The sequence below is a fragment of the Geotrypetes seraphini genome, chromosome 4 (assembly GCF_902459505.1).
Source record: "Geotrypetes seraphini chromosome 4, aGeoSer1.1, whole genome shotgun sequence".
Lineage (NCBI taxonomy): Eukaryota > Metazoa > Chordata > Amphibia > Gymnophiona > Dermophiidae > Geotrypetes > Geotrypetes seraphini.
In genome coordinates, this window is record NC_047087.1 from 91,811,841 (window position 1) to 91,835,573 (window position 23,733).

General features: G+C 43.3%; 1 protein-coding gene and 1 long non-coding RNA gene across 5 annotated transcripts in view; one reads left to right on the top strand and one right to left on the bottom strand.

Moving 5' to 3' along the window:
• ALCAM (activated leukocyte cell adhesion molecule) overlaps window positions 1–522 on the bottom strand; it is a 192,325-nt gene extending 191,803 nt beyond the window's left edge. For both annotated transcript variants that reach the window (XM_033941485.1, XM_033941484.1), the window contains exon 1: window positions 275–522. In XM_033941485.1, coding sequence (XP_033797376.1) covers window positions 275–488 — 214 coding nt within the window. In that variant the 5' untranslated portion in view covers window positions 489–522. The remainder of the gene's footprint in view (window positions 1–274) is intronic.
• LOC117359179 overlaps window positions 95–23,733 on the top strand; it is a 140,194-nt gene continuing 116,555 nt past the window's right edge. For 2 of the 3 annotated variants that reach the window (XR_004539175.1, XR_004539174.1), the window contains exons 1-2: window positions 95–433; window positions 4,216–4,379. This is a non-coding gene — a long non-coding RNA (uncharacterized LOC117359179). The remainder of the gene's footprint in view (window positions 434–4,215; window positions 4,380–23,733) is intronic. The other variant, XR_004539176.1, reaches the window with a different exon arrangement.

Consider the following 23,733-nt stretch of genomic DNA (forward strand, 5'->3'; position numbering starts at 1 on the left):
CCACCCTCCCTGCGTCTGCTCCGCCCCCTCCTCTGTCCGACTAGCGACTGTGGCCGATGGCTGCAGAAGAGGGGGCGGGGAAGGCGCACGCTGCACCCAGGCACCCTACTTGTTCCCTTTCTCCTCCTCCTGCCCCGCCTCCATTTGTACTATACGCCGTGCGCGCGCGCGCCCATGGAGCAGGTGGCTGGTCCGGCTCCTCGGCGGTAGAGGCGCTACGAGACTGTGGCAGCGGCCGGGCCAGAGCCCTAAGAACGAGCTTCCGGCTTCATACCAGGTGCTGGGCTTAGCTCTGTCGAGTTCTCGTTCTTTTCATAAAATAATTTATCGATGGGGTTCAGGCAGCGCTCTCTTTCACTCTTTGTTCCTTTTGAAATATAGAGCACCTCGCTGCTGGGAAGGAGGCGAAGGAAGAAGTACTGCGAGAACCAAGGTGCATGCAGAGTGTAAAAACTTTCCCGTTTTTCTGCTTTCCCCGCTCCCCACATTTTCAGTCTTCCTCAGATCTGCATTGCTAATTTGCGAGGGAGTGCTATCCTTAGGTACCCGCCCTTTGAGTACAGTAGATGCTTGAGCATTCATTCCCCCACGCATTCAGCATGTTTCACCCTGTACGGAGAAGGGTTAATGTCTGTTGAGCGAGGTACCCCCCCCCCCCCCCCGTTCCAATAATTTCAGGGTATAGACGCTGTGGTGGAGATATATGGTGAGCCTTGAGAGGGCTAGATCCCGAGACTGGTGCTCAGGAGTCTGAGATGAGGGAGGGAGGATTAAATAGGAAACCTTTTGTTGTCATTGTAGAAATGTAGTTGGGGATAGGGAGCCATTGGGGGGTCTTGTTTTCACAACTCTTTCCCAGTGATGAACACAAAAGTAAACGTATAATTTTTATGACCCTAGTTTTTGTTAACAAATTGAGGACTGCAAATTGTTATGAGAGGAATGAGTTTAGGTGTAGTAGTTAAGGATAATGACCTTTATCTGTGTTCCCCATCAGTGAAAAATGGAGCACTCAGATCCAGCATTAATGCTACATACTTCGTCAATAATATGCAAAAAAAATACAATTAAGTTATACATGCGAGCACTACAAGATCCTATTTGGTATTCAATTATCTGGTATAGAGAATGACACGGTGACAAAATTCATCACCGTTCCCATCCCCGTGGATAACCGCGGGAAATAATCCCATGTCAATTTCTAATGTCTATTTCAATCTCAGTCCTTCTACACCAGCATTCTTCAAAGCAAAACATGTGGGTCAGTGGTTCTGGCCATTCATACTCTGATTCTTCCCTCTCTCTTTAAAGAATGACATGAAGATGGTTTCCCGCGGGGATGGGAACGGTGATATTTTGTCACCATGTCATTCTCTAATCTGGTAAACATAGCTTCCTTCAGAATCTTGCCAAGGATGTAAAAATAATCAAAACTGTTCAGAAAAAAAGCTATCAGCATGGTATGGGGGTCTTTGCTAGAAGTCACATGAGAAGAGACTTGAATATGTATACCCTAGGGGAGAGGAGAGACAGGGGATTCTTTCAAGAATCTGAATGTCTGTATCATAAGGAACAAAACAACCTTAAAAAAAAAAGACAGATAAACTTTAGATCAGGGGTGTTCAACCTGCGGCCCAGTGAAGTATTTTGTGTGGCCCCGGTTGAGGGCGATGCAGTGTTTTCCTTTGCTGCCCCTGGGTATTTACCGTCTTGCCGGCTCTCTTCTGTGTCTTACTGCAGCGTTTTTGTGCGGCCCCAGAAACATTTTTTTCGGCCAATGCGGCCCAGTGAAGCCAAAAGGTTGGACACCCCTGCTTTAGACCTAAAGGATATGAAATGAAGTTGCAAGAAGGAAAGCTTTAAAAATAATATCAGGAAATAGCTTTTCATGGAGAGGGTGGTAGATGCCATGGGAAGTGGTGGGGGTCAAAAATAGAATTGAAAAAGTTGTGAGATAAACAGAGGCTTCCTATATGGCATGAAGATGGAATAAAAGTATAGAGCATTTTCACTCACAATAAAATGTAAATAATTTAACACTTTAAAGAAAAAATAGTGGCAAAGTTCACTACACCAGGCATCAGCTACAACCCTAAACACAAAGGGGGAGGGATAATAATAATAACAACTTTATTATTTTATACCGTCATAACCAAAAGTTCTAGGTGGTTTACACTAAAAAGAGCTGGACAATCAGCGAAATATAATAATACAGTAAAAATACAAATATTTGTAAAATATAATTTCAATAAAACTCACTAAGTAATAAACTTATCGAACAAAGTGGTCTTAATTAATTTCCAAAAACATCAATAGGATAACATAGCTTGCTGAATACATTTACCTAACCAAGATAGTTGCCTACCAGCCTAATAACCCACATGGAGGCACCACCTTTCTGGGTAGACTGGTTAGGCCATGTTGGTGTTTATCTGCTATCATTTATTATGTTATTAGATCATGAGGCAGAATTTCTGACCCTCCACACAGTGACAGTGTGTGAGATTTTTGGTTTGGTGTTGCTATTCTTTTTTTTCTGTACTCCTTATAATTCAGGGGATTTTGATGCTTTCATAGTTTGTTTGTTTTTAAAGACACAAATAGTTTACTTTGCATAGTTACTTTTTTTTATTCTCTCAGTAAGAAAGGAAGTTAGTGTTTTAAAACTATTGTAAAGTAACCATTTTAATTAGTCATTTACTGACAACACTGGGCATTATTATGTGCCCTCATAGGTAATCATCCCAGGCCAGAAGAGCAGCTAGTGCTATGACAAGGTTTGATGGCTGTTCCCTTTCAAGGCCACTTTTGCTATCAGAATATGTAAATTTCAAAAAAGATATTACATTGGCAGCTCTAGCAATCTGGCTTTTTAGTATCAGTAAAAATGTAGGTGGTCCCATAGCCAGGTCTGTTTGGCAGGCTTTGGAAATCCTCATGTTGACTAGATCAGTGTGGCAGATTGATGAGGAAAGGACCAGAGGTCTGGAAGGCCAGATGTTCAGTCACTGCCATACTGGTGTAAATTGCTGTTTGGATTGTTGTGGGACCTCTTGGAAAGAAGGCTGCTTGGCACAAACCTATAAGAGTAGTGCTTCCCAAACATTTAATCAATAATATCATCTTATTTTTAAAACTTAAAAATTCATATAATATATAGGTGGTGATGAAAAAATATCAGACCTTCACTCCCTTATCCATTCCCCCCTCCCCCCCAAAAAAAAAATTATTCAAGGCTTGAAAGCAACAGACATGTCAACAGTAGCAAGAGTCAGCATAGGACTGTCTTGTGCGATCACAGACCTCAGTCCTCTGCAGGGGTTTCCCAATCTAACAGGAAGCCATACAAGAAAAGTGGGCAGGACCTTGAATATTCACAGAGTTACAGGTCTAATTATGACTACCACTACTGGGCTTCTGAAAAAGTGCAGGTCTAGAGGGACGCAGGAACACCTCTGTTTCTCTAACCCCATCCACTGATGATGGGTCCCCAATTTGAGTTCATGACCCAAAATTTGAGAACCACAAAAATAGAAGATTTTGCATGCTGAGCTACTTAGGAGGCTGGAGTACAATAGAGAAAGATGACAAAATGATATCCTACAAGTGGTCATACTTAATGCCAGGAAGAGATCCTGAGGAATGTAAACGGCCACAACTGAGCAAACTGGAGGAAACAATTGACATCATCTATTGCTTTATTACGACCAGGAGTTTGTAATATCCCCATTTCTAACAGATTTTAATTCAAAGAAAATCTATCTCCTTAAGGTGTATCAAGTCAAAATGAAAGGAAGTTTGGTTTCCTTCCAATCCCCAAATGATTGAATTCCCATACAGTTCTGGCATGGTGTAGAGCAGGCCGCATTGGCCCAAAAAATGTTTCTGGGGCCGCGCAAACACGCAAACGCTGCAGCAAGACAGAGGAAGGAGCCGGCAAGACAGTAAACACCCGGGGGCAGCAGAGGAAAACACTGCATCGCCCTCGACCTGGGCCGCACAAAATACTTCACTGGGCTGCATGTGGCCCTCAGGCCACAGGTTGGACACCCCTGGTGTAGAGTAAGTGCTTGCTAGAGATCAGTTCCTGCTCCTAATTTTGCTGAAGTATTTGTATAAGTTCAAAAGGGAGAAGTGAAACTTTGCTAATATTTCACTGTGAGAAGAATTGGCCAGTAATTTTCAAGATGTTTCTATGTGTGTGCCCTGCTACAGCTCAGATTCATGTGCTCTCTGTACTGAAGCATAATTCTCCCACTTGGAGCACTGAGCCTTGGGACAGCTGACAAGTCTGAAGAAGAAGATCATTCAGTAAAAGTGCCAAGTCTGCCTGAGCACCTGAATTTTAACACCAGCCAGGTCAGGCTATGGCTTAAAAAGTGAGCATCATATGCACTAAAGATATTTGATAATATGCATGACAAGTAGCAATACCAAATATCACTTAAGGCATTCATTTTATGCATCTTGAAGCTGTGCCGTCTAAACTGTCATGCTTGAAAATGTTGCATATAGCAGTGTTTAATTGGTTCATGTTGTGCTCATTGGTGATATAGCTAATATGAACCAGTCCAACCCAATATGCACAACGCAGGTTGTGACCAGTCTGTGATAATGACACCTCCTAGGGTGTCGAGAAATTGCAGAAAAATAGACTGCCGAGACAAGTATTACAACTTGCTAAATTTTACTTTTGAAATACTGTACCATGCATGGGGGCTACAGCATTTTCTATAATGGGTAATAACCGTGTCATTCTATAACATCAGCTGCTTTACTTCATGATGTGAGACATTTGGAAACAAGAAAGCACCGACATTCTCTTTTGAATCATCTGGTAAATAGCAGATAACAGTGTCGGACTGTAAAGAGCTCAAAGCTTTCTTTGACTGCAGCTTGACAAGAGCACGATTCCTAGCTAGTCTGGAAAGGAAATTTTCTTCTAATTTTTTAAGTACTGTACAGTATTATCTCGGTAGGGGACAGAAATTTATACTTTAGTGTGGGAAGCAGATTGAAACCTGTTTACATATGTTACATTAAACTTTACATTACAAAGCAAACCATGTGACAATCCCTCTTTAAGAAGGTGGAGGAACCAGTTTTAATGTGTGGCGATATTCTGGGAGCCAGATGTACATGTGAAGGTGGTGGTGGGGGTTGATTGGAATGGATGATCAGATAGAACTACCGGTACATACTGATAGAATCAACCCTGAGAATCGCTCACATTTTTTCTATCCCCATTGCACTCTGCTTTTCTCACTGCTAGTCCAGTGCTAGTGCTTATTGACAGTCAGGGTACAAAATCTAAAATTTCTTGAGTCATATGTTTAGATATATTCAGAAGTGAAAAGGGAAGCATGATGTGTACTGACAGTCCCCATCTATTTGGGCATTTTTTTTTATTCTAAAAATTAGTCAGTGGTTAAACTTACTGTCAATGAGTAAATAGAAAAATGACTCAGTATGATAAAGGCTCAGATGTTTGTGGGTCTCATAGAAATGTAATTTCCTGATGATCTCTTGTTTGCTTTGCACAAACTTTAAAAATCACTGTAAATCGAATGTTGCTATATCTTATTTTTTTTGAAGTATGAATATATACTGTACAGTCATGTGAAAAAATTAGGACACCCCATGAAATATTCAGTTCTTTCTTAAGAAATGTTCACATATTGATGTCAAATCTTTTCTTTTTTTTTATTTATCTCTGGAAAAGAAAGTGATGTAATTGCAGGTTAGAAATAAAAATTTTCCTTGATTTACTCATGAAACAAAAGATATCCACAAAATTGTGTATTCTAACTTAGAAATAAATTAGGACACCCTAATAGCTTGTGTTACCCTCTTTGGCTGAAATAACTTCAGTGAGACGCTTCTTGTAGCCATCTACCAGTTTCTGTCATTGGTCTGAGGAAAGTTTAGCCCACCCCTCAATGCAGAATTCTTTCAGCTGTGAGATGTTTGAGGGGTTTCTTGCATGTACAGCCCATTTCAAATTACCCATAGCATCTCAATAGGATTAAGATCAGGGCTTTGACTCGGCCGCTCTAGGACTCTCCATTTCTTAGTTTTCAGCCAGTCTTTGGTGGATTTACTGGTATGTTTTGGGTCATTGTTGTGTTCCAGGGTCCAGTTCTGCTTCAGCTTTAATTTTCTTACAGATGGTCTCACATGTTCCTCAAGCACCCTCTAACACACGGTAGAATTCAGGGTGGATTCTATGATGGTGAGCTTACCAGGTCCTGCTGCTGCAAAGCATCCCCAAACCATGACACTTCCACCTCCGTGCTTCACAGTTGATATGAGGTTCTTTTCCTGGAATGCTGTATTTGGTATACGCCAAACATGTCCTCTTTTCTAGTGTCCAAATAATTCAATTTTAGACTCTTCTGTCCATAGAACACTATTCCAGAAGTCCTGGTGTTTGTTTACGTTCTGTCTGGCAAACTTCAGTCTGGTCTTGATGTTTCTCTTAGAAAGCAAAGGTTTCCTCCTTGCACACCTCCCATGCAAGTTAAATTTGTGCAGTCTCTTTCTGATTGTAGAGGCATGCACTTTTATATCAACAGTAGCAAGAGCCTGCTGTAGGTCCTGTGATTTTAGGGTTTTTGGAGACTTCTTTTAGCATCTTGCGGTCTACTCTGGGGGTCAACTTGCTTGGACAGCCAGACCTAGGCATGTTGGCAGTTGTTTGGAAAGTCCTTCACTTGTACACTATTTTCCAGACCGTCAGTGGCTAATGTCAAATTCTTTTGAGATCTTTCTAAATTCCTTACCAGACTTAGAAGCTGCTACAATCTTCTTTCTGAAGGCTTCAGACAGCTCTTTTGATCTCACCATGGTGTTCACTCTCACCACAGCAGTTATGAGCACAGCAAACTAAATGGCTGAGGTTTAAGTAGGGCAAACCTTCAAAAATGCTGAATAAAGATTTTCTAATCATGTGTACCTGATGTGATACACCTGTGTGTGATTTGAGCCACTTTAAGTGGTAGGATATATGTGTGTGTGGGGTCCTAATTTATTCTTCAGTTAGAATACGCATTTTTGTGTATATCCTTTGTTTCATGAGTAAATCAAGGAAAATATTTGTTGTTTACTTGCAATTACATCACTTTCTTTTCCAGAGATTAAAAAAAAGATTTGACATCGATATGTGAACATTTCTTAAGAAAAAACTGAATATTTCATGGGGTGTCCTAATTTTGTTCACATGAGTGTGTTATGGCTATCCTTATTTTTATTATTTTATTTACCTGGATTTTGCTCACTTCTTTTCAGTAGTAACCCAAGGCAAGTTAGATACAGTAGGTATTTCCTTGTCCCCAGTGAGTTTATGATCTAAGGGGCTAATGCAGAAAGCCATACAATAAAGCCACTTGTTGATGGCTCAGCGTGCAGCTTCTACCACAAATTAGTAAGAAAATATATTGAGGCTATGCAGTAAGAAATGAGCCTGCAAATTCCTTCCATGCTAATCAGCAACTCTTTGCAAAATGTCCCCCTTCTTGTCAGAGTGCGAGTGATGTTTCGGTTCATGCCCTGACAGGAATGGTGACATTAAAAAAAGGCCACTTGCATGGTTTCTTCTGCATTAGCTTCTTAAAATCGCCCCACCCCCACCCTGTTACCCGACTCCCCCCACCCCCCTCACATACAAAGAACAATCCCTGCTGGTGTGTTGGCCTCCCTCTATCCGTGTGAGCCAGTCAGCTTCCTGCCATGACATAACAAAGAAAAAAAGTCATTGTTATATAGAGGCATCCTGCCCCCCCCCCCCAATCGTACCTCAAAGAGGCAGGAGTGATGCCTACTCTCTCCTGTCTTTATACTTTCACATTTGAAAATGGCTTTGGTTGGTCCTGCCCAGTGTATCCTAGAATGCACTAACAGGATCAGTCTGCCACAAAAAATATTTTTTTTTCCTTATTTGTAGTCTCTGTAGTCTTTGAAGTATGATGAGGACCAAGGACCAAGACATGGGGAATGCTGCTAGACACCAGGGGCTTACTTTTGTATATTGAGGTTAGGGGATTGGGGTCCAATAGACTACCGGGGATTACTTTTTGTATGTTGAGGCAGGGGGATCAGGTTGCAGGAAGGGAGGGGAGCCATTGGACTAACAAGGATTGCTTTTTTATGTATGGGCGGGGTGAGGGGTCAATGGGATAGAAGGCCAGTGCAGATGGCTGTCCAGGGGGGTTCAGGTCATAAGAGCTCTCTACAGCACCTCAGACCTGGCAGTAGATTTCTCGCATTGTACCCATGCAGTAGACGGTACACAGCTGTGCATTGCTGCAGGTTAGATAAGTCTCCTTAACATGCATTGTAATATACTGTGTGGTAATGATGTCTACTGCACAAATTAACTTCATCGTAAAACCCTTTCTACATCCAGCGGCCCATAATAAGCATGTAAACTGCTCATTAACCACACGTTTTTGTCTGCAGTAGCTTTCTGCTTTGGCCATTAAGTTTGTACCTGAGGCAGTGGAGAATTAAGGGTTATTGGGGGGGGTTTTAAGATGTCGCTGGGATAGGTCGGAGATGGTGGTGCCTCTTCCTTTGTTTTCTTTAATTAGATTTTTTTTCTAGATTTTTGTTTTTATGTGTAGTTAGTTTTCTTTTTTTCTTCTAGTTTCAGACCTGTTATGTACTGCTCAATTGTTCCCTAGACATTTGTTACTCTATTCTCCCGTGTTTGATCGTTGGTTCTTAACGACAGCAACGTTATTAGGCCACCTACCTTTCTCAGGCAGTCAGGACAGAGTTGTCACCGAGGGATTGCACCCCTTGTCTACTGGTGCCTAGTTGGTGTGTTGCAGCCCAGTGTGGTAAGGTTGGTGTGCTGCAGCTCAGTGCGGTGAAGATGACGACAGCGGGAGATTGCTGCATCCATTGGGCGCCTCATTGTGGCGAAGGCAGGAGACTGCCACTTCTCCCCTGCTGCTGATAAGGTGTTGGGGCCGGCTCTGCACATTGGGCGGGGTCTGCTTCGGCGGCTGCTTGTTTGCCTGGTTCCAGTGTCAGATGATTGGGTGCTGAGGTTGTGGGCGGACCTGATGTCGTGGGATCGGATGGTGCAGCAGAGGCCACCTGTTGTTTGATGTCAGGGACTGCTGTCAGCGTTTGGGCTCTTGCCGAGAGGGTCCTGGTCCTGGATGCTTCGTTGCTCTGGCGGGCTCACATGGAGTAGAAATGGTCATGGCGCTCTATTTGGACTGAAGTTTTGCTTTTTTGTTTCTTACAGACTGGAATTATATTTTATTTTTTATCTTTTCTGAGTTTGTTTTATATTTGCTAAGTTATGCTGAATTTTGTATTTTTTCTTGTGTTAATTTCGATCTGTTACTGTATTTATAATGTACCTTTTCCCTCTTAGGTGTTTTACTCTTCTGCTTTTTTGGTGCAGCCTGTGATCTAGGAACACCATTCCTGTCAGCGGCTTTTTGTTGTTGGAAGTATTTTGGAGAGAAATTAATACTGCAATTGGAGACTGTTTAGCTTGGCCTCCAGTCCACCTTTTTCATTTATAGGCGACTCATAGTTTCTTTATCCTGTTCTCCTTTCCCTCGTTATCTTGTATTATAGTTAGAGTGTGAGCTCATTTTTGGGACAGTGAGGGAAGTTTAATAATACCCATTTTAGTATCTGTAAACCACCTCGAACTGAAAAGCTTTGATGGTATACAAATAAAGATTTATGTTATGTTATGGTCTGCCCAAGGAACTGCAGTAGGATTTTGTTTCTGGATTTCCTAGTTCCCACTCGGGACTTTTGAAATTGTATAAGGAAAGTATGTTTAACCTTGTAGAGTAGAAAGTATATTTGGTTTCAAAGATAGTTGTAACAAATAAAGGGGTCCTTTTACTAAGGCGCGCTAAATGCTAACGTGTCCATTATATTCTATGGATGTGTTAGCACTTAGCGTACACTAAATTGGTTAGCGCGTCTTAGGGGTCCTTTTATCAAGCTGCAGTAGGGGTTTAACACGCGTAATACCGTGCGTTAAACCGCCTGCCTTGCTAGCCGCTAATGCCTGCATTAAGCAGGCGTTAGTTTTTTAGCTGGCCGCGGGGGTTAGCGTGTGATGAAATGTCCGCGCTAACCCCACTAGCGCGGCTTGATAAAAGGACCCCTTAGTAAAAGAGGGGGAAGCTTGTATTCTTTTTGCAATTAAGTGATTGATATGAAAAATTTCTGGTTTGGAAAACCATGAGATGTGTAAGATAAAATGATGAGACGTCTTTCCTCAGTTATTTATTGTAAATTACTTTGGGGTGGACTGTGCCTAAGGAAGGCAGTGTAGAAACTCAACTGAATATAGTAGTGGTCTTGCAAATTTTTTAAGTGAAAGCCATTTTGGGACTAAAAGGGCTGAAGGAGAGCCAACAAATATCTTCCTACTTGGGGCCATGATGCTAATAGCGCTTCTCAACATTCATTCCTACCAGGACAACTGGCCTTGGTCTTATAATGAACCCTATGCAAATGAAGAACCACAAACTAAAAATCTCTAATATACACAACTGAAATCCATGAGGCCAGACTCTGCATGCAATACAGCTACGTATGATCAGATCATTATCGAAGCTATTAGATGCCGCATCCTTGAACATTTTGATTCACTCTCTTGTGATTTCATGCATCGACTATTGTAATGCCCTTTATAAAGGTATAACCAAAAAAGAAATTCGAAGACTTCAGATAATACAAAACACCGCCGTAAAAATCTTATTCAATGCAAAGAAATCCGACCATGTCACCCCCTTGCTGCCAGTGGAACACAGAATCACTTACAAAATTCTTCTGTTAACATTTAAGACCAGACAAAACAATCAACCTGAATTTATAAATAACCTTCTTACTCCATATATTCCTTCTAGGTCCCTAAGATCAACAGCAAATAACCTTTTCTCTATACTGTCACTGAAGTTTATATAAACAATGGGGTCTACTATCTTCTCTGTCACTGCCCCCTCTCTTTGGAATAGTATTCCAAATTATTTATGTGAAGAATCAAATCTTAATAACTTTAAGATGAAGCTAAAGACATTTCTCTTCCTTCATTCCTTTGAGGCCTAACTGTCCTTTTAAGGGCAATCGAGTGAAAATACTATTGAGTTTAACAGCAGCCCTCCCTCTTGTTTTTTCCTTAATTGTTCTGTTTTACTTTGCATAATGTAGTTCTTGCCTTTTTCCTTTTGTTCTTGTTTGTCTTTGTTTTTAATAGTTTTTAAAAGTTTTTATAGTTATAGTTTGGTGATGTATTGTCACCTCAAACCTGTATTTTAGTTAAAGTTTGTCCTCTGTTTTTACAAATTTGTACACCACCTAGAAGGCTGATTGAAACTTGAACTTGATACACCACCAGAGAAGAGAGATGCATTTATTTCTGAACAGTGCAAAACATAGACAGCTGATTGAAATATGTCAGTTTTGAGAATTTATATCACTGAATTGAAAATAAAATAATTTTTTCTACGTTTGTCTAGTGATTTTATGTTTCTAATCAACTTTTCCCAGGCTCTGGCTGTACTTCCTTCTGTCTGTGCTCTTAACTGTTTCTAAGACCTTATCTATTTGCTGTTTATCTCCTATACTTTCTGCCCTACATCTGTCTTTGTTTCCAGCTCAAACAGGGAACGTGTATCCAATTCTGGAAGTCAGTAAAGCTTTTTAGATAAATAGAGAAAAACTGACTATAATGTAAAGCTGGTCTCAAGAGAGTAATCCTATATTCATATGTTACGCTATTCTGGTAACAAAATAGTCTCAGTTTTGTGAAGGAAAGCAGAAAGAACCCAGGCTCATCTTTGTCAACCTCTCCAACTCTACTGCTCCCTGCCGCGACCTGCTCTCTGACTCCCTGAACTGGGGCTCTCTGCCTCCCCGACTCTCCTGCCCTACCCCTCAGTGCGAGCCCGTGGTTTTAACCCGGGGGTTTAAAGCAGGTTAAAACCACGGGCTCACAAAGTTTAAAAAAGTACAAAAAAAGCAGAAAAGCAGCTCTGTAAGCATGTGCAAACCACCTACAGACAAAGAAGATGGTCTGCGCATGCTTCAGGATCGCTCACCAGCAATCCGTGTGGTTGGTTGGAATCATTGTGCAAACTCTGATAAGCGATAATATCAAGAATCACGGACATTTAAATATTTGTTAACATTCTACATCGGATTGAGAACCATGCAAGTCTTCAATTGGGTCTCCTGAAGCAGATGTTGAATGGACCCCCTAGAACATTTTGCAAAAGATAAGTGAAGTTTATCTAATATTCCAGTGATCTTTTATATGCAAACTCTAACGTATAAAACTTTACACAATGGAATTATATATTGAAAAGAAGTTAAAAAATGCAAATTGAATTCCAAGCCTCAGAAAGTAACCTTTAATATGAAGTTTGCTATGACTGGCTGGTAAACTCTTAAACACAAGAGGGGGTTGCCTCCCCCTCTTCTGGAGTTTCATATCTGAGCTTAACATATGAATATAGGATTACTCTCTTGAGACCAGCACTACATCTGTCTTTGGCATTAACTTTTAACATTCAATTTTCTTCAATTTTTCTGCTTCCTTCTCAATCTACTTTTCCATGTCTTGCACTCCTCTCCATCCACGTGCACCATCTCTTCCCTCTCTCTGCCCTTCCCCTCCTCTCCATCCACGTGCGCCATCTCCTCCCTCTCTCTGTCCTTTCCCTTTCTCTCTCCCCTCACCCCATTTGGGATCCGGCACTTTTTATTTCCAGTGCTGCAGTTCTGCACTCTTCAGGCAGTAGGCAGCATGAATAAAGTAAACACGCTGCCTTTTTTCAGCCTGGGAAGCTTTGCCTCTGCTACAGCTTCCTGTCCCCCTGGTATGAAGCTATAGCAAAGGGAAAGCTTCCCGGGCCACTGAAGGCAGCATGTTTACTTCATTCACACTGTCTGTGGTCTGAAGAGTGCTGGACTGCAGCGCTGGAAACAAAAAGTGCTGGATCCTGATGGGATGATATGCTCCACAGGCTCCACGGGCCACCATTGGCTCATGGGCCTTGCAGTGAAAACCACTGTAATACATTATCATCCCATCCCGTGTCATGCATTGAAATAGAATGTTTTGTAGTAAAGCCTTAAGTGTGCATGTTAAACTGGTCCCAAAAGATTTTCACACCTTCTAATTAATGAACATTAGATGCAAATAGACTTTAGTGGGGATGTGCAAAATGGCACAGTATGTTGTCCCATCCACTTTTAGCACACACTCGTTAATTATAAACATTTAATACTTGTTATGGACGAGTTACTAAGGGCTAGATTCACTAACCTGCCCGATCCGTGGCCGATCCACGGCAGGCTGTCGAATTCACAGAGGGTCAACATGATAATGGGGGCAATCGGCGGAATGCTACCCACCGACCACACGGATTGCTAGTGAGCGATCCTGAAGCATGCGCAGACCATTTTCTTTGTCTGTAGATGGTCTGCATATGCTTACAGAGCTGCTTTTCTGCTTTTTTCTGTTTTTGTATTTTTTTAAACTTTGGGAGCCCGTGGTTTTAACCCGGTTAAAACCACGGGCTTGCACTGCGGGGGAAGGGCAGGAGAGTCGGGGAGGCAGAGATCCTCAGTTCGGGGAGTCAGAAACTAGGTCGCGGCAGGGAGCAGTAGAGTTGGGGAGGTTGACAAAGATGAACCTGTGTTCTTTCTGCTTTCCTTCACAAAACTGAGACTATTTTGTTACCAGAATAGTTTTTGTTGGTATATGTGGCCAAAAGAGAAACACAGGTTCAGTTTTATTGCCTCTAACAGCTGAGTATATCATTAAATTTACGTGAGCACATAAACTGAGCCATAGCTTGATTTAAAAGCCATGGAGGGAACCTACGGATGTCTCACTTTTGTGTGATTAATTAATTAATTTTTTTTTACAGGATGAGTCGGGGAGGCAGAGAACCAATTCGGAGAGTCAGAGAGCAGGTCGCGGCAGGGAGCAAGAGAGTCGAGGAGGCAGAGAGCCAGTTCGGGGAGGTAGAGAGCAGAGGCAGAGAGCAGGTTTATTTCAGGGCTGTAGGGCTGGCAGGACAGTCGGAAAGGAGGTGAGCGACTGGTCCCCAGTAGTCACTTCTTGATGATCTCCCAGTCCAGTCGGTGTTCAACATTTTTGTTTAGTGAATCGCATCCCTGCATACTTTGCATGCCATTGCCCTCATTTGCATGCACGGATCTGTACACAGGTTAGTGAATCGGGTCGTAGGGAAATCGGGTCACAAAGGGCTCGCAAACCGATCGGTACACGATCGGTTTACTTAGTGAATCTAGCCCTTAGGGCTAGATTCACTAAAGTAAGCGATCGTCGCTAAACAGGTTTAGCAACAATCACTGCTAACCAACCCGATTCACTAAACCAACCCGATTTACCACATGTTTTTCCCCTTGATCGCCCGTTTTCTGATCTGGCCATGCAAATTAGCCAAGCAGTTGATTCACTTACATTGCTTGACTACTTAGCATCAGGTTTTACCGATCCTAAAACCTGATTGCTGTAGACCTGTCGGTAACTGGGGCCTGGTTTTTGTTTTGTTTTGTTTTTTCAATGGCACAATGACCCCCAACAATCACACACCCCCCACCCAACAAATGCGGTGACCCACCCAAATCTAAAAGAAATAGCAGGAGGAATGCCCACTCCCTCCTGCTACGAAGGCACCCGCTCCCTCCCCTCACGCAAGAAACGGCAGGAGGGATACCTACTCCCTCCTGCCTATAAAGACCTCCCACCCAAAGAAAAATGCCACCAACTTTAAGGTACGTGCCCGTACCTGCCCGTACCTTAAAGTTGGGAGCAGGAGGTACTGAAAACACCTTCGCCTCCTCCCTCGTTGACTACACTAGGCCTTAGGCCCCTCCCCAGTGCATCATGTGTTGCACGCTGAGGAGCCGCAGGCCCCTCAGCCAATTGGGGACTTCCTTAGGAAGGGGCCTAAGGAAGTCCCCGATTGGCTCAGATGCCTCAGGCCCCTCCCAGGGGAGGAGCCTGAGGCATCTGAGCCAATCTGCGCCTTAGGCCCCTCCCTTTGCATCACATGATGCACTGGTGAGGGACCTGAGGCTGCGTGTCATCGAGGGAGGAGGAGCAGAGGGTGTTTTCAGTACCTCCTGGTCCCAACTTTAGGGGAGGGGGGCCTCCAGTGGCAGGAGGGAGTGGGCATCCCTCCTGCCATCTTTTTGGGGTTCGGGGGGGGGGAAGGTGGTTCGAAGGTATCTTTATACCCCATTCTCATCCAAAAATTTGTCCAAGTCAAAAATGCCCAGAACAAGACCTTTTGGGCGTGGGTGGGGTCAGCAAAGTAATGGACTATCTATCCAGACATGGCAACAGAGTAGTGGGGCACCTTACAGAGCACTGCTGCGAACTTCACAAAAAGGGTGTCACATAAACATCTCCCTCCGGGTGCATCTCACCACAACTCTCTTATAGGTCATGATGAGCCCCCCAAAACCTACTAGACCCACATGTCTACCACCCCAATAGCCCTTATGGCTGCAGGTGGCACCTATATGGCAGTACAATAGGGTTTTTGGGGGGTGCAGATGTTTCACCATGAATGCAGTGGTTAGAGTAGCTTATGGGGCTGGGTCCTCCTCTATGATTCACTAGCCCACCCCCAGACTACTTAGCCACCTCTGTGCAGCTCTACTAGGCTTTCCTATGCCAGGTGCTGATGTTCTGGAGGCAGGTATGTACGTTTTTATTCTGATGTTTATGGTATTGGGGGGGAGGGGTCAGTGATCACTGGTGGAGTGTGTGGGTGTCTGTAGTGGTTATCTGGTCACTTTGGATACCTTCTGGACACATAGACCTGTTTTTAGATTGCCTAAGTCACTACGTGTAAGTTCTATCTAGGCAGTCTCGTTAAACTTTCAGTTATACTTGCAGTATGACTAAGGTGACCATACGTCCCGTTTTGAATGAGACAGTCCCGTTTTTAGATCCCCTGTCCTGTTGTCCCCACACACAGCTTCGGGACGCCAAAATGTTCCGTTTTCAGGGACAGCGTCCCAAAGTTGTGCACAGGGACAATGGGATAGGCGATCCCTTCTCCTCCCTGCCACGCCAAAGCCATCCTCCCTCTTTCCCTTCGTCCTGCGCCTGATTCAACCCCCTCTCCCGGGTCTGCAGCCGCTGCTGCTTGCTAGCCTCTCTTCTTACCTCCCTTCAATGAGGGCCAGAGTGAGGCTTGGTTGATCCTGAAAGGAGCTATTGGAGTCTCAAAATGAGGCTTGGATTGTAATTAACGAAACCATTGGAGCCCCAAAACGAGGCTTGGATCGCTATGAATGCAGAAATTGCAGCTCCAGAACGAGGCTTGATTTTCAAAGTGTGAGATCCAGAGCTGCACTGGTTGAATAGTTAATGCCTCCCAAAAATACGAGTAGCAGCCAAGAAACCGAGGTAGGGGGGGAACAGGGGAGAGGAAAACCCGGACAAACTCTCACATTTTAGACAGACGTATGGACACTCCTTTAAAAAAATCTGGCTAAATCTGGACGTCTGATAATCCTAGATAGAAGAGGAGGGGGAATGGCGGAGGTTGTGAGGGTTCCACTGAAATTTTCTGGTTGGCAAGCAACGGCGGCGGACCGGAGGGGGGGTGTTGAATTGGTGCTGGAGGGAGGTGGGGAGAGAGGCTGGCAGGCAGTGGCGGTGGACCGGGGGGGAGGGGTTGAATTGGTGCGAGGCTGGTTTTGGCACGGCAGGGAGGGAGGGCGGTAAGCAGGCAGGCTAACTTCGGAGGAGGGGATGGGACAAAGGCTAGAAGGCAGTGGGGGAGACTTGGAAGGAGGCACTGGGGGCACTAAGGACATAGGAAGGAGGCACTGAGGGCACTAAGGACATAGGATGGGACACTAAGGACATAGGAAGGAAGGAGGGAGGGAATAGAAAGGGACAATTGTTGGGCCTGAGGAAAGAAAGAAAGAAGTGAAAGAAAGCATACACAGTCAGAAGGAAATGCAACCAGAGACTCATGAAATAACCCGAAAGCAAAGGTAGAAAAAAATGATTTTATTTTCAATTTAGTGATCAAAATGTTTCAGTTTTGAGAATTTATATCTGCTGTCTATATTTTGCACTATATTTGTCTATTTTTCTATAGTTACTGAGGTGACATCTTTGAAAACTCCCCAAATATAAATGATAATTAACATTTTCTCTGCGTATAGGGTGCTTTGTGTTTTTTTAAAATTTTATGGTCGCCATTATGAAATAATAAGATATTGTGTGTACATGAAAAATGAATGGAAGAAATTGGGGCGGGGCTAGGGTGAGATTAGGGGTGGGGCTAGGGCGGGATTAGGGGCAGGACTGAATATTAATAGATGTCCCGTTTTGATGAAAAAAATAAATGGTCACGTTAAGTATGACTACGTCTAGATCAGCCCACGTCCCACCCTCACCACTCCTCCTAAAACACCACTTTCAACTCTGGGCATACAGCAGCACTGAAAAGGCCTAATCTGGTTTTAGATACGTCAAAAACCCGTTTCGAGTATTAGCACTTGGATGAACTGTCTTTTGATCAAGTGCCGATTTAGTGGGATTTTAGATGTATTTCCGTTTCAATTATGAGCCCCTTAGTGTATACAAACGGGAAAAGTGTTTCTGATGTTATAGTGAGTGATCATCTGGCATCCAGTGATCACCACATAGTATAGTTTAATATTAAAGATAGATGTAGAGAGAGTTCATTCGAAAGCAAAGGTTCTAGACTTTAAAAAAGCTAACTATATTCCCGATGGGGATTACATCAAGGAATTGTTTTCTGGATGAGAACATCTGAAGAAGTGGGAAAGCAGTGGACAAAACTGAAAAGGCAACAAATCAAAACTGAAAGAGCAACAAACCATTTTGTAAGAAAAGTAAGTAAAGAGGAAAAGAAGGCTGCTTTGGTTCTCAAAGTAGTAGCTTAGGAGGTAAGGACAAAAAGGTTAGCTTTCATAAGCTACAAAAGGTCGCAAAAAGAGGAAGACAGGCAAAAATATCTGCAAAAGTTAAGAGAGGCTAGTCGAGTGGTCAGGAAAGCAAAGATATAAATGGAAGAAAAAATTGCTGAGATGGTAAAACAGGGGGACAAACCAAAACAAGATGAGAAACTCACTGCACCAGACCACAAGGATAATGAAAATAGCAGAGAAGACCACTCCATCAAACTGAGTACCATGCTTTAATCCAGTGGTCTCAAACTCAAACCCTTTGCGGGCCACATTTTGGATTTGTAGGTACTTGGAGGGCCGCAGAAAAAATAGTTAATGTCTTATTAAAGAAATGACAATTTTACATGAGGTTAAACTCTTTATAGTTTATAAAACTTTCCTTTAACAGTCTGAAAACCTGGCTTTTCTCATAAAATGTAAGTCTCCCTCCAATTTAGGAATCAAGGAAACTCTTATATCTTGGCATCCCAAGTCCTCTAAATTTTCTTCACACTTCTACCTCTAACCCTCTGTTGTAGTTCCTTCCTATTTCTCCTACTGTAAACCGCGTCGAGCTCTACGAATGTGGAGATGATGCGATATACAAACCTAAGGATTAGATTAGATTAGATTAGATATATAAACTATAAAGAGTTTTACCTCATGCAAAATTGTCATTTCTTTAATAAGACATTAACTATTTTTTCTGCGGCCCTCCAAGTACTCTATTTTTTCTGCAGCACTCACATTTAAAGTTTAATATCTTTTCTTTCTCAAAACTGGCACATTTCAATCACTAAATTGAAAATAAAATCATTTTCCTACCATTGTTTGGTAATTTCATCAGTCTCTGATTGCACTTTATTCTTCTGACTGTGCATCCAATATTTCTTCCCTTCTTTCAGCCTCCTGTATGCTTCCTCTCCTCCAGACCTCATTCCCTCCCCCAACTTTTTCTTTCTTTCTCTATGTCTGTCTTTCTATGATTCTGTGTCCCATGTTTTGCTTTGTTTCTGGCTCCCTGTCCCCCCCTTCTTTCTTTCTTCCTTCCTGCCCTCCCCCATGCCACCGCCGCCGGGGAATAGGCTGCTGCTGCTGCCGCCGCCATCGAGAACAGGCCGAGATCTCCCTGCTTCTCTTCACGGGGCCAATTCTAACATCGGAAAGGACGTTCCGGGCAGCCAGGCAGCGATTGGCTAGCCAGAACGTCCTCTCGATGTCAGAATTGATGTCGGGCGGAAGAGAAGCAGGGAGATCAAAGAACAAAGTGCCGGCCTGTTCCCCGATGGCAGCGGTGAGAGAGGAAGGGAAGCAGGTTGGGCACCACTGCTCTAGACGAGCCGCGAACCACACTCTAGGGAGAACAGTGGACTGCCCCCCCCCCCCTTGGTACGCCACTGGAGCAGCAGCGTGTCTGGCCGGCTTTTCCGTGGATAGCGCAAGGAGCTGCCAACCCGCGGCTTTGAATGGAATGAGCCGGCCAGACACACTGCTTCTCCAAAACAGAGAATGATCACGTCCAGACTGCGGGCCGCAAATAAAACTTGGAGAGCCACATGCGGCCCATGGGCCACGTGTTTGAGACCGCTGCTTTAATCATATGAATACAAAAAGTGGAACCAGAAACAGGACCTGACATGGACCGTTTTTTAGCTACAAGCCTGCATCAAGAGTTCAAAATATCTAGATTATTCCACAAAATCAATTGACAAAAGCAATACACAGCAATAACAAATCTATCAAAACTCCTGTACATACTCATGCGATGGCAGGCACTGTGAACAGAAAGCTGAATGGCTGGCAGAGCTTTTGCACCCCCTGCCAGACATTCAATGGGTGATGCAGTGTTGGAAGGACTACACCAATGCTTCTCAAGGCCACCTTAGGAAGCCAGGTCCTTCAAGGGTGTGGTTCAGCCAGAGAAGTTAATCTCCAGTCCAGAAACAAACCAGAGAGGCCCAGGGAAGGAAGTAGCCCAGGAGCAGGTTTCATTGACAAAGGCAAAAAAGCTTTTTGTGTTGCTTTTATATTGCTGTTACCTGTGTTTTGTGCAGGCCTTGCACCCAGCTCCCACTTACTACAACAACATTCCCCCACCCTGCATACCTCTTCTGAATATGCATAAGAAAATAACATGCGGACCTTTAGCTCCATTAAGGAAGGGCAATTTTGAAATGATTGATTTTTATGCCTTTTACCTGCCTAAATAGCTTTGAAAATTGCCTTTTATGGCATTCATTGCTGTCAAAGGTGCTTTAATCCACATAAAGGAATCATTGTGGAAATTAGAACCTTAATGTAGTTATATCCTCTTCCTCCACACTGTTGAGAGTTATTGAGCCTTATGTTTGAGTATCTATTTGCAGTCTGTGTTTATTCAGTATGACCCAGTTTAGTTCATATGTATTAAGAATGCTATCATTCCCAAAATGCACTGACAGTTTGCTCAATGAAAGTTGTAGAGTAAATAACAGAACAGACAGAATAAAATACAGATATAAAATAAAATGTCAAATTGACAAAACTCTGTTGTAAAAATGTTCAATTCTCCATTTCCCTGAAAAATGATCTTTATAATGTTTGAAAGTTGTGGCACATTTATGCCCCTCACACCTACCCCCCAAGAGTAGCACAATGGATTTTACAGTATATTGGGCACCCAATTCAGATACACGCATTAACTTATAATCGGGTGTTAATTGGAATTAGCACTAATCTGGATTTATCCACGCATCTGCCTAAGTGCTATTTTATAGCTCTGCATGCCCAAAGTGTATCTCATGCAACCCAAAAAGGGGGCATAGCCATGGTAGGTGCATTCCAAATATTTAGGAGCAGGGTTAACAGAATACCAAGGTTATGCACCCAACTTTGCATACTAGGTGTTCTAAGTGCTATTCTTTAAGACACTTAGCCCAGTGTCGGAGACAAGATGTTAGATTCAGTGGACTTTGGTCTGATCCAATGTGGCTTCTCTTATGTTCTTAAACTGCAATTTATAAGATTCTTTTAACCAGTTTGGGGTCAATTCTATATGTGGGCACCTCCTTGTAGGTGCCATGATGCTGTACATTAAAAGCCTTTCTAGAAGCTGCTTATTTAAAGATCACTGACCTCCTCACCGATCCAGCAGGCAGGCAGGAATCGAGGCAGGAGCCCGATCCTGCAGGGGCGTTTAGCCGTTTCCGCCCGCCCCCCCCCCCCCTGAGTCCAGCGGGGGCCTACTCCTTAAAAGCAAGCAGCGTGGAAGCTGCTTATTTAAAGATCACTGACCTCCTCACTGATCCAGCGGGCAGGCAGGAATCGAGGCAGGAGCCCGATCCTGCAGGGGCGTTGAGCCGTTTCTGCCCACCCCCGAGTCCAGCGGGGGCCTACTCCTTAAAAGCAAGCAGCGTGGAAGCTGCTTATTTAAAGATCACTGACCTCCTCACCGATCCAGCGGGCAGGCAGGAATCGAGGCAGGAGCCCGATCCTGCAGGGGCGTTGAGCCGTTTCCGCCCCCCCCGAGTCCTGCGGGGGCCTACTCCTTAAAATCAAGCAGCGCCAACGGCGCTCAGCCGTTCGGCGCGCCGGCGAAGGCGCACGGCAAAGGCGTGTGCGCCTTAGTGTGCGCCTTTGTGAAGCGACACTTGTGGAAGCGTCAAAACGTTGAATCTCCAAAATAACCTGTATAGCCTGATAAGTTGTTAGTACTGTTTATCTCCAAAATAACCTGTATAGACGGATAAGTTGATAGTACTGTTTATCTCCAAAGCAATCTATACGTCTTCCATATAGCCTGATAAGTCGATAACACTGTTTATCTCCAAAATAACCTGTATAGCCTGATAAATTGAAATTACTGTTTATCTCCAAAATAACCAATACGTCTTCATATAGCCTGATAAGTTGATAATACTGTCTATCTCCAAAATAACCTGTATAGCCTGATAAGTTAATAGCCTGATAAGTTAATAGTACTGTCTATCTCCTAAATAACCTGACAAGCAAAGACAAACTGCTATAGCTGACACTCCTATATTCCTTTGTTAGTTCTCCTTACTCCTACATAACTTTGATAGCACTCCCCCGAACCAGCAGGGACCCTCACAATTCAAAGAAGAGCTCCACATCTCACAACAGTGGGAAGAAAAACTTACCCATCTCTGAACTCACTACTGAGGGTCACAGACGCTACAGAACCTTGCACCTCATACCAGTTACCAAAAAGCAGATTCTCCTGCACCCTACACAAAAATCACTATGCCTCCCAATTTTTCTACAAGCGTACTCCTACATCTATTGTTCTTCCTACTCCTAACCAACAGAAAAACAGAAGGATATCATACATCCTCTATCCCAACCTTAACTGAATCCCATAGGTTCCCTCTACCTACCAGAAAACGTTAATCGCCCAGAAACTTGATAGATTGCTCCTCACTCAACCACATCAGCATACCAACCAGCTGGGGAAAAAGACCACCCCCAAAACCAAAATCAGATAACCACAACTATCATCCACAAACCAAAGAAAATCTCCTCCACCCAAACTGCTCACCCTCTCCCCAAACTCTCAACATCTCATTATCCTGCGCATATATGAACATCAGATCAATAAGCACAAAAGCAGACCTTATTAAGGACTGGATAGTTAAAAAACAACTAAGCTGCTTATTCCTATCCGAAACCTGGCTAACCTCGGAATCCGATCCCACCATCACAGAACTATGCCCAACGGTTTACAAAATAGAACTGATCTGCAGGGGAAAAAAACGTGGTGGAGGTCTAGCCATCATACTCAAAAACAACATCAATATAAAGACCCTAGACAAACACTCCACCCCACACCTAGATCTCCTAGCCTGTCAACTATCCGATGATTCTCTCACTGGAACACTAACATGCATCCTCTGTTACTCAACACCAGGAAAATGGAATGATAACAAACAAGATATTGAAGAATTTATTTACCAGAACTCCCTAACATCACCTCATAATCTAATCCTAGGAGACATAAACCTCCATCTAGAAGATCACACCTCTAAACAAGTAATAAATTTACTCTCATACCTCAAAGCACTGAACTACCAGATCCTTAACCCCCAACCCACACACGAAAAAGGCCACCAACTAGATGTCGCTGCTTACATGACCCAACACCCTCACAAACCCGAAATCCATATCTCAAATGGGGCCTGGCGCCCCTCACTCTGGTCAGATCACTATAAATACACCTTTAACATCAACTGGCCTCAAAGCACTAACAAACAACCTCCAAAAAAAACCTCCTTCAAAACACGCCAAAAAATCGAACCCTCCACATTCTGGGATAAAGCAGACCACGCCATCACCAACATAGCCCCCAACAAATTCATATCCCAATGGCGAACCATAAGCGAAACCATCCTGAATGATCTAGCCCCAGAAAAACTAAAATTTAAAATATGTAGACTTTCTGATAAATGGTTCGACTCCGAACTCCTTCAATCAAAAAAGCTCTGCAGACAACTAGAGAGAGTCTGGAAAAAAAAATAAGAGCTTAGAACACACTAAAACAGCATGGAGAAATCAAATTAACCAATACAAAACCAAACTCAAGGAAAAACGGAAAGCCTACTACTCCAAAATGATAGGCACAAAAATCCTAGACACAAAAAAGCTATTCGACCTAGTAAAAAACCTCACTGATACTAAACCTTACCTTGCCACTCAAGGAATCCACCCACCGACAGCCATCTACCTAGCAGACCACTTCAAAAACAAGATCACCAATATCAGAACCGCATCCATCAA